Source organism: Microtus ochrogaster, unplaced genomic scaffold, assembly GCF_000317375.1.
Source record: "Microtus ochrogaster isolate Prairie Vole_2 unplaced genomic scaffold, MicOch1.0 UNK79, whole genome shotgun sequence".
Classification (NCBI taxonomy): domain Eukaryota; kingdom Metazoa; phylum Chordata; class Mammalia; order Rodentia; family Cricetidae; genus Microtus; species Microtus ochrogaster.
The window spans coordinates 1,226,456-1,237,376 of record NW_004949177.1 but is presented as its reverse complement, the minus strand read 5'-3'; the positions used below and the strand labels follow the sequence as shown (position 1 = coordinate 1,237,376).

The 10,921-nt window shown below is 35.4% G+C and overlaps 1 protein-coding gene across 1 annotated transcript in view; it reads right to left on the bottom strand.

Annotated features, from left to right (window-relative positions):
* Aff2 (AF4/FMR2 family member 2) overlaps nucleotides 1-10,921 on the bottom strand; it is a 563,314-nt gene that overhangs the window by 105,769 nt on the left and 446,624 nt on the right. Inside the window, exon 7 of the mRNA XM_026777641.1 lies at nucleotides 9,871-9,967. Coding sequence (XP_026633442.1) covers nucleotides 9,871-9,967 — 97 coding nt within the window. The remainder of the gene's footprint in view (nucleotides 1-9,870; nucleotides 9,968-10,921) is intronic.

The following is a 10,921-nucleotide window of genomic DNA, read 5'->3' as shown; positions in this document are numbered from 1 at the left end:
CTCCTTCAGTTTATAGCCGCTGAGATACCAGCCCATTGGGGCATGGTCTCTCTCCCTTTAAGAAAGCGGCCACTTCCCTCTCCTCTCTCTTCACTTCCTGCTCCGCCGGCGACTAGACTCCCTTCCTGGTTGGGCAGAGGGCTGTTGTCTGGGACGGAGATCTGTAAGTTTTTTCCCCTTTAAATAAATATTACCCTATTAATCATAATTCCAAACTGGTGTGGCATTGTTAGTGACTTATGCCTTCACAGGGTTTCTCTGTGTTGCCTTGACTGTCCTGGAATTCACTTTGTAGGCAAGGTTGGCCTTGACCTCATAGAGATCCACCTTCCTCTTCCTTCCAAGTGCTGAGATTAAAGGCTTTTGTTACCAATGTGTGACATAAGAATAAATTTCTTAATTACAGTATTTATACACATTTCACTTGGATGAGTAAAATGAGAAAAGACGGCATCATGGAGACTGAGGTTTCAGCTAACATAAAGTATATTCAACCAAGAGGAAAGATTAAGATTAAAAATGTCACTCAAGTTGTATAGACCCTAAATTCCTAGTTCTTTGCTGTGGGACAATGATTTTGTACTTTGTTAAGATTTGTCACTTGTATTTTAATAAGATTCTGATTGGTCAGTATCCAGGCAGGAAGTAGAGGCAGGGAGATAAGAACAGGACAGTTCCGGGAAGAGGAAAGATGCAGTTTGCAGTTATTACCCAGATGCAGAAGATGCAAGATCAAAATGCCTTGCTGATAAAGTTATCAAGCTATGTAGCTAACACAGACAAGAATTATGGCTTATTTAAGCTGTAAGAAATAATAAGAAGCCTGAACTAATAGACCTACCAGTTTATAATTAATGTAGACCTCTGTGAATATCTTTGGAACTGAACGACTGAGGGAACTGGTGGGATAGAAACCTCGGTCAACAGCTATATTTCTGATTTTACTTCCAAGGACTAAGAAGATGCCACTTATCATTTTATTTTAGTGATACCCAGAAGAGTACACAGAAGTTATACTATACATATAGGAGGCAGGAAGAGAATTTTGACAGGAGAGATTAGGGTAAATTTGTTTTTGGTTTAAAGAATCATGACTTGTATCCAATAGTCAATAAACATTTACCACAGAAATGAATCAAGGACCTTGGCAATTTTAGAGGCATGGCTATTAAATCTGAGCATGACAGAGTGTCCTGAAGGAATACAGGCTCCATACAGGTAGAAATGGAAGATTCTGGTAGGAGAGATTAGTTCTAGGCACATGTATATGTGGGTCCTTCCTTCTGTTAAGAAGATGACATTTACTAACATTGCAAATAGGAGGGGCTCTCACTTGTACTTCCATTTTACTTGGTGTCAGAATTATTTTCCTTCCTCTTCTGGCATTACTTCCAAGCTTGATGCTTATTACCTCTTATTAGCCTGTGGGTCCTGCCTTTTCACTCTTCCATGTTTCTTTATTCTTACCCTGCTTTATTCCCTTTGCTAGAGAAATCCTTTGAGATTCCAATTTGATCACATTATTCCCATTTTCAAAATCTGGGATGGGATATAGCTTAGTACTAAATATAAGCAAATCTATGAGTTCTAATTAAAGCTGAAGAGGCAAGCTACTAAAAAACAAAAATATCATGATTCTAGAAACGCATTTCTCAGAAAATCACATATCAACCTCCTCTACCCTGATGCTTACTAAGACTCTGACTGAACAGCTGCCATGTGGCAGTTTCCAGTGATTTTTATGTATACGTTTATTAATGTGACAGCCAGTTTTTCTAGTGCCTGTCCAAAGATGAAAATAGGATTCTGAAGTATATGCTTTCTTAAAGGTTTCTCCCTTATACCATTTCTTGTGAAGGATACACAGTCCTTTCTTAGGGCCATTTGTCAGCTGGTGATTTCTTCTAGAGCTTAAGTTTTAGCTTATTTTAACTAAGTGGAATATATACAGTTATTGGTGAAGAAGCATATCTCACCCATAAAAGCACCTTTTGATAGTAATTTTCCTTTATGAAAGTACGGATTCACTAGGAAAGAACATCTCAGTACGAGCTAGACATGTTCATTTTCCTATTAGAAGGTCCAATGAAAGTGGTTCTTGGTCACTATTTTCCTGCTGTTTGTGGATTTAAAAACTATGGTTTTCTTTCTCCCAATCAATTTGAGCATTCTTAGTCTCATACTAAAAATACTCAAACAATGGCATGTGGTCTTTTCATAGAAGACAGTCAATACAATCACAGAAACTCTCATCCTAGCACATGTAAGAAGAAAAAAATGGGCATTATACTTTTCATAGTCAGCAGATACTTAGTGTTTCTTATTTTCCAAAGCATGTATCAGTGCACTTGCTGTTGATCAAGTAACTTTATAATTAGCACACTAATGTTATCAGTTTTTCTGTCCCTTCCCAGCATATTATGCTCAGGATAAAGAGGGCACATCAATTTTTAATCCAGATGGTGAATACTGAGGGAATTATACTCAGTTTCCATAGTGGCAAAATGCGGCAACTGCAGTGAAATATATTTTTTGTCATTTTCAGCTCCAACATCCTATATTTTAATATACATATGCATGACTCAAGACTAAATATGAGACTTGTCTACCTCCATTATCAAAATAATTATCTTGAGCATATTTATACATTTTTAGTAAAACAGTCTAAAAACTCATTTTAAATATATTTTTTGAGATATAGATAGTATGGCTGTATACATTTGGCAAGTATTCTGAATGAATAATGTAAGATTTGTAGCTATCTGGAACTTGTACAACTCTTTTTTTATACTTACAGTCCTTATGCTTTATGCTCATTATTCATTGCTATATAAGGAAAAGTAAACATGGAAGCCCAGGAATGAGATAAACTCTTCGTTTCCTTCAGAACCTGATCCATGGTGCTTAAAGCTTGCCTAGTGGCTTTTCTAGCACATAGTCAATACTTGGTGAGGGTATAGGGTAAAAGTATGTTTGAAACCTAGACCAAAGCCTCAATTACTTTGTATCAAAGCCAGCATATCAATGTAAACATTTTATACTTTTAATTTGGAAATATTTTTTACCAGCATTTATGAGAGATATTCATATTTCTTATTATAGCCTAGAATTCTGATTAAAATCAAAGCTTGGAAACTTCTCATAAACTCAGGCACACATGCTACATTTTCCAGAGTTTGCTTACTAATGACTGCAAGACAGAACCTCCAGGCTTCACCCATCCATTAAGGCAGAAATTGGGGAGATAAATGGATTTAAGAAAAGTAACAGGACAGGCTCCAAAGCCACAGAGAAACCCTGTCTCGAAAAAAACAAAAAAAAAAAAAAAAAGAAAAGTAACACAATTGAATAAAACAGGGAGTATGGTAAAAGCAGAGACAGGGACATTGCTCTTTGGTCACTTCTTCTCAGGGTCAATGACAAGAGCAATATGGTCATTCCCCTTTCTGCTGACACTTCAATTTAGATGTGTATATAATGATCTATAGCTTCTCAGACATGGCTGCTGCTTCTACTACCACAATCTTTACACTGGCAAATATGTTCTGTTTGCTCTTTGTGGATGGAAAGTCTATGATCATCTTATCATACATGAATGTTATCTATTCAAACATTTAAAAATGCTTACTTTTTCTGTTTGGAGCTAAGGCAAGCAGTTTATCATTACAAGTGTCTGATTTGACTTCACTAAGAAAAAAAGTATCAAGCTTAGAAAAAGAGACATTTGATTCGCAATTAGAAAGTCCACAAATGGATAATTTATGAAGTATCACGAACATTAACTAGTACGTGGTCACTACTGACCATGTGACAAACAGGCCATGCAAAATCATTGTGCTTTTGTACATCTTTGCATGCTCAAGGCATTCCATTATAGAGAGATTGCAAACCAAAATATTTGGTACTAAAAGTGGAAAAAAACATAATTACAATAAAAATTTCAGCACATGTGCTTCTGAATAGTCACAGACTTGCCAGAAGCATATTAAAGATCATATCATACAAGCCTTAAGCAGTTTTTTATTAATCTAGTCTGTGCTAATACAGCCAAATGGAAAATACAGTCTTGGGAATATGAAGGCCAATGTTATTCTATTAACCTTGTATGTTATCCTATTTACTCTCTTGTCTTTAATGAATAAATTAAAATGCCCTCTCTTTTTCTAATTGCTGGGTGGTCTGAGTATGACAATGTATGGATTTTATTCAGTTATCTTCTGTAACCTCAACAGCCCCAACTCAATCATTTTGTGGGGGATTTCAATGAAAGACAATGACAGATAAACTGTTTACATTAAAAGACTCTATTAAAGTTATTTTGAAGCCAGTTTCAACCTAATCCATCTGCTGCTTCTCTAGTTCTGACAGGCTGACCTCTCTTGCTGTGGGTGCCGTTTTGATGTCATTACCAAAGAGGCCTTCCCTAGCCTTTCTGCTGATAACAAAGTAAATGGAAATGTGCTGAAACCTTAGGGAGGCAACAACTTGTTCAGCATGATGAGGGAGAACTGTGACCACAAAACAGGAATGAATACAGCAGGGAAGAGTATCTGTCGTCACAACTAATGTACTCACAACAGCAAAGCAACTCTAAAAGAAGCAGCAGATAGCATGAGGAAAATTCATTGCATTGTTTCCACTAGCAATTTTTCTTCATAAAAACAGGTTTTCAGTTTAAGTTGGCTAATGTATTTGGGAAGTTCAGTATAGGTATAAGCAGCTAATCCAAAATCTGTCAGAATGCCCAGAATTTTCACTGATAGGAATTTTGTGTCATCTGAAATTATTAAATAGCAACTTAGCCAGAAGGTAGCCCACCAACAAAAAACAAATGGTTCAGATAGAAATCCAAAATTAAGACTCAGGATTGGCAACAAACTATTTTAGAACAACAAAAAGGTTTAAACCAAAAAAAAAAAGGTTTTCGTTTTATTTAAAACAAAAAGGTTTTCTTAGAACAAACTTTCAGAATGAGGTTGTTCTAAATCTACAGAGAAAACATGAATTAAAATAATGAATTGGAGGGCAAGAGCTAAGAAAATATTTTTTCTATAAGTAATATGTTTGAGATACAGCTTTGGCATCAGCTTCTATTTGAAAACTATTCACAGTCTCCACCAACATGCTTTGAATTAGGTGCATGTTTCAGAGGGTGTCAGACTAATCTTTATGTGGCAAAACAAATTTGGTTACATTTGAACTACTTAGATAATATATCCAGAAACAAGACATTAGAGTTTGTCGCTTTAAAAGAAATTTTAGATTGACTTTTTTTTTTGGAAATTTAAACTCATTAATATAAACATTTTTTAAGATATAGATGTCTTTATCTGACATCTATACTGAGCATCACAAAACATTCTGTCTCCAGAAGATAGCAGACTACAAGCTTGGAGTTATGTCAGTCAAATACTCTGCTATCATTTGGTGAAATAATAAGCAGGTGTTTACATGTACTGAATAACTTTTAGAGGCTGGTCACTATACATTTGAAATCTTTGGGACTGAACAAATTCTAGAGTGCTTAAAATTTTAAAGACAGCAATTTTAATAATCCTGTCAACATAATTCTGTTGTTAAAAAAACAGTTGAGACTGGTTAGCCTACTTCTATTGAAAGAGAAGCACAAGGTCTATATCTTTAGATCTTTTATTGAACTGCAAGCACAGCATCAATAACTGCTTCTCAGCTGTAAATGACAATTGATTCCAGGTTTAACTCCTCATTTTCAGGTGTTCCTTTAATCCCAAGAATCATGAGAAGAAAAAATTTGACAAAAAAAAATTGGAAGAAGTAGATTCAATCACATGAGGCAGGATTATGCAGAGAAAATGATATACCCTATTCCTAAGGAGTCCATCCTTTGAATCCAGCTACTCCTTGACTGAACCCCAGTGAACTGATCATAGCACTACTGCTTGCCCTGAATGACTGACTTGAAAATGGTAATTCAATAAGTTTTGTAAGGGGAAGGCCAGAGATGGAAATATATCTGAAATGTGAAAAATCCCAGATGACAAGTAAAAATTCCGTCAGCTGGTGATGGACATCATGTTACTCCCCCAATCAAAAACCTTCCATTGATAGCCACCTGGTTATTTTCTTTCTTTTAAACACTGTATTGCAACAGAAATGTTCACACAAAAACTAAATACAAAGCATTGTTTCTTAAAACAAGACTCTTCTGGAACTTTGTAATGTCTAATATAGACTTAGAATGGTATTTCTGTCTTATTTGGGGTTAGTTTCCACAAAGGAAGCAATGGGAATAAAGCATTCCAGGAGAGGCTTTAATCCTTTTTGTTTTCCCTGGGGCAGAGCAGAAGCAATCTCAGAAAAATGAAGAGACAAACTGAATTCGAAGTATATGGTTCAACTGTCCATCTATATCAGTCCTTTAAAGCAAAGCTTCCAAAGACATATAATTTTCTGGAGGACTTGATTCAGTGCCATTGATGACCTAGCCTTTATTCCTGGAGATGCTGGCTTAACAGTTGTCAGAGCCTAGGGTAGTTAAGGTCATCCATACCTGACAGGTATCTTTAAATGCTACGTAGAACATTCAGTCTAGTTCTTAGCAAATCCTATGAACACCTAAGCCAAAATGAAGAGTAATGTCTATTCTTTTGTATATCTAAGAAGGAACTGTAGCCAACATGCTACGAGGAAGAATGACCACATATTTGTCATACTTAGAGTTTTCCACATACTTTCTCATAGCTAATTTCCCCTCACAACACTCCAATGAATTAGACAAGATTGTTTAATTCTAATTTACTAATGAGAAATCTGAGACTTAAGGGTGTTTGGCAATTTCCCCAAATGTGATATAATTAGTATGTATGAAGTAGGTCTTATTACCAGGCTTATCCAGTCCAGAAACTACAGACTTAATGATTATACTTTTAATTTCACACAGCTAATAAATATGAAGAAAAGACAGATTCTTCTCATTCAAGTTTGCCACATGCTGACTATTCTTATGGACCTAATTCAGTAGTTCTCCTTAGCTTTCCATTATTCACAGTAAAAAGGAAAGTAGATAGACCTAGTATATAAAAAATACTAGACTTTTTATATCCTCAGACATAGCCATAACAACGATGAATATTATTATAAAGTGATGAGCAGCTGCTATGCCCTAAAGCTTTAGTGTGTCAAGTCCTTTGATATTTATTGGTCCACTTCTTCATTGAATGAATGAGTAGATGCTACTGTTATTGTTACTTTATAGAAACTATATATTTTGCTGAAACTCATTCAGTTTGAAAGTGGTAACACCACATATCTGTTTGAATATAACACTATCTCCATACTTATTCATCAATGGTGTCTTAGCGTGACAAATTCATGTCATCTCTCAAAGTCCTTATTAAGGAGTGAACTGCAATAGGAATATGAAAAAACACTTGTATTTTCATTTTCTTTCTGTGTATGTATTGTGTATTTTCTTTATGTTGCTGGAGATAGAATGGTGCCAATAATGAGACAAATTAATAATGCCATATCATTTACATGACCCTGTATTAGTCAGATGAAAACAATGTCTGTGGTTCCTTAATAAGACAAACATAAAGAAGACTCAGTTGTTAAAATAACCAGTCTAGCTAAAGATAAAACAATTATATTTTTATTTATTATAAAGGGAAAAATCAAAAGACAGGAAACGAGAAGTCCAAGCAGAGCAGTGTCCTAGGGGAAATGGTGCAGAGAGAGAGCACCTGGCCACACACGTTTTTCTCTCTGTCTCAGGAAGCCTTAACTAAAACCCACCTCTCAAAAATAATTGGCTAAAAAAAACAAAAAAAAATAATTGGCTAACAAGGTTCTCCATCACCCAATGATTATGTTTCTTTTTCCATGTTAAAAGGAGTCAATACAAATGTGCATAAAAATATTTTCCCTTAAGTACTCACAACAGCACAAACCAGTAGCCAAAGGGCAGGTATGACTGAAATATCATCAAGAGATAAGTATATAAGCAAAATGTGCTTCATCCAAACAATGGAGTATTATTTTGCCATATAACTGAATGAAGTGTTACTATATGGTACAACCTGAAATAAGTTAGAAAGAAATCATTATGGTAAGTGAATTCAGACATTAAAAAGATCCAACGCCATAGCATTCCATTATAGGGATAGGCAAATGCATGAGGACAAAAAAAATAGATTAGTGAAGTATCCTCAGGGATTAAAAGAAAGGAGAATTGAGCATATTTCAAAGGCATAGAGTTTTCATTTGGGATAATGAAAACATTTTGGGATTGGTGATAGATGTACAAGTTTGTCAATATACTGAATGTCACTAAACTGTGAGTTTATAAATAATTTGTGCTGTGTAATGTTTAGTAATAAAAAGGAAAACAGTTTTAAATCATATATTCTTGAAAAAGAATGCTAAGCCTTATAAATCCACAGTTCACCAAATGTCATTATTACTACTAAATGACTATAGCCTTCCAAGTCTCTTAACTTGTCCTCGAAACTCTGCAAGGTGGCTCATCTGTGAATACCTGTAGCCTTGTGAATACTTCTATTTCATGAACTCAACTATATTATTTTGCTGTATTGTAGTTCTATCATTACAGATTCTCTATCGAATGGAAGAAGTTTAGCTATGTCTGGTCAGAGGGCAGCAGGTTCTAGGTACTTCCAACTTATCATTCTGTATCAGCACTTGATATAATTTCAGCAAAGTTAGCTCAAAAACTCAGATGATGCAGATCAATAGGACTGATGCCACTTCTTAAAATAACACAAAAAAATAATCCTATGACTTACAAGGCAGAGTGTATTTATATATTCACATAGAGAGGAAATAAATGTGCAAAATTTACTCTCAGTTATTGCTACATTCTCATCTAAACATTTCCATTAAAATTTAAGGTTGTAGCTGTCAAACTCAATGATGTAGAATTTTTGCTTTGTTTTTTATTTGTTTACAAATGTGATGCTTTTGTTATTGGCATAGTAAATGCAGAAAGCAGAAATGACAGACATTGGAAATGAAGTGTGTGTTTCACATTTGTTATGAAGCTCAACAAGGAGGACTGCTTGCACTTGGTAAATGCACAGCAAGCACCTTGGAAACAGCTGTCAGTTTGTGAGCCACAGGTAGTAGTTTCCTTGCATTTTGTTCCTGATAGGCCACTAAACTCGCAATTATGCATTATTTTCTATCATTAAAACTGCCTTCTGTACTCCATATTTGGTGGCATAACAACCAGAAGAACTAACCTTTTAGAAACTGTACAGGGATCATTTATATTACACACCATTGCTGGGACTTACAATGTTATTTTACTTGCTAAAACCAAAAAATTCAGTTTCACCTGAAATAACATACAAAAAAGATTATAGTCCTCTTATCTGGGGAGATAGTATTGGAAATACTTGTAGTATAGAACAGAAGAAATGAAGGACAACTGAAAGCTCTTGCTAAATGCGTCTTGCTGCAGCATTCATTCCCATCTTGGAGAAGAAAATGGATCAGTCACATTTACACCAAAATTAATGACTTTAAATGCTAAGCTTCACACTGGAGTCATCCAATGGACATGGTATGACACCCAAATACAGCAAGTAGTTCAAAACACATAGAGATGATACTCTCTATTGCTCATTGATAAACAGTATTTGTGTATAGAAAAGAGAGAGAGACGGAAGGAAGTGAAATTGGTTTTGAAGAACACATTTACTTTAGTATAACTTTAATGAAAGTGGCAGTTGATTTCACCTGTTCCCAAACACTGACCACCTTTGTTTCTTTCTCTTCCTGTAAATGAAAGAGGTTGTGTTTATGAAAGCCAACATATTCCCTTGTGGTTCCCCACTTTAGGCCAAATGCAAAGCTCTAAGCTTCTCCTACCTGATAGAGCTCATTGGCTGTGCATTGAGTGGTCAAGGTCTTGACAGGCTCAAGATCATCTTCGTCACTGCTCAGCTTCAGGTCATCCTCCAGCATCCTGGAAGAAATCAGAGTGGTATTTGTGTTACAAAAAAAATCTTCTCTAAATTATTCTCAGATTCATCTTGCAATAAGAATAAAACTATTGTTACTATAATCTCACAGCTACAATTCTGTCGAAAGTGCAGAGGGAACCAAGATTCTTTCAGCTAATTGGATATCTGAGTTCTTTTAGTTATGTCATACACTGTGTACATATCTTTTCTCTCTATCTTACCTTAAATCAGGGGAGGAGTAGATGATTTCATCATCTCCAGAGATGGTGGGAGTTTATATACTTTGACTATTAAAAGTATAATAAGTGTTCTAGTCAATCATTATTGGGTGATGGGGGATTGCATCTCTATAGGATGTTTTCTTGACTCTTCCAAGCAGGAAGCCAGGCATGATAACAGTGCTAGGATGCTGTGGGGGCTCTTGGATTAGACTTCTGGGGCTCTCTGCATGAGAAAATTTGAGTGTGCTGGGTAGTTCACTGACAACAAAAGAACAGACCAAGAAATGGTTATTCATTAACCTTTTGATATATGATCCATCTCTTGCTGTAAAATTTGATCCACAAGATTTAAACTCATGTTGTGTATAAGAAATTGTTTTTTCCTAAAGCAAGGCATCTGAAAAATATGAGAGGTCTAGACTTTGGTAACGAATGGAAACTTTCAAGACTCTTTGGTGGCCACACAACATCTTTAGTTTTGACAGAAGTATTAATTTGTGTGCTATCTCTCTACAATCCAGGTTGGAGTTATAACAGGAAGAGAAGCTTATTTCCTTAAAGTTCCAGCTACACAGGCTTTAAAGACCAATTTGTATTCATCTTTTAATTGATTAATTATGAGTTTAGACCTCATTAGAATGCAAGTGGAGGGATTCTCAACCATTCTGGACCAATCTCTCAGGCATGATACTCTGTTCTTCCTTTTCTTTTCTTTTCTTTTCTTTTCTTTTCTTT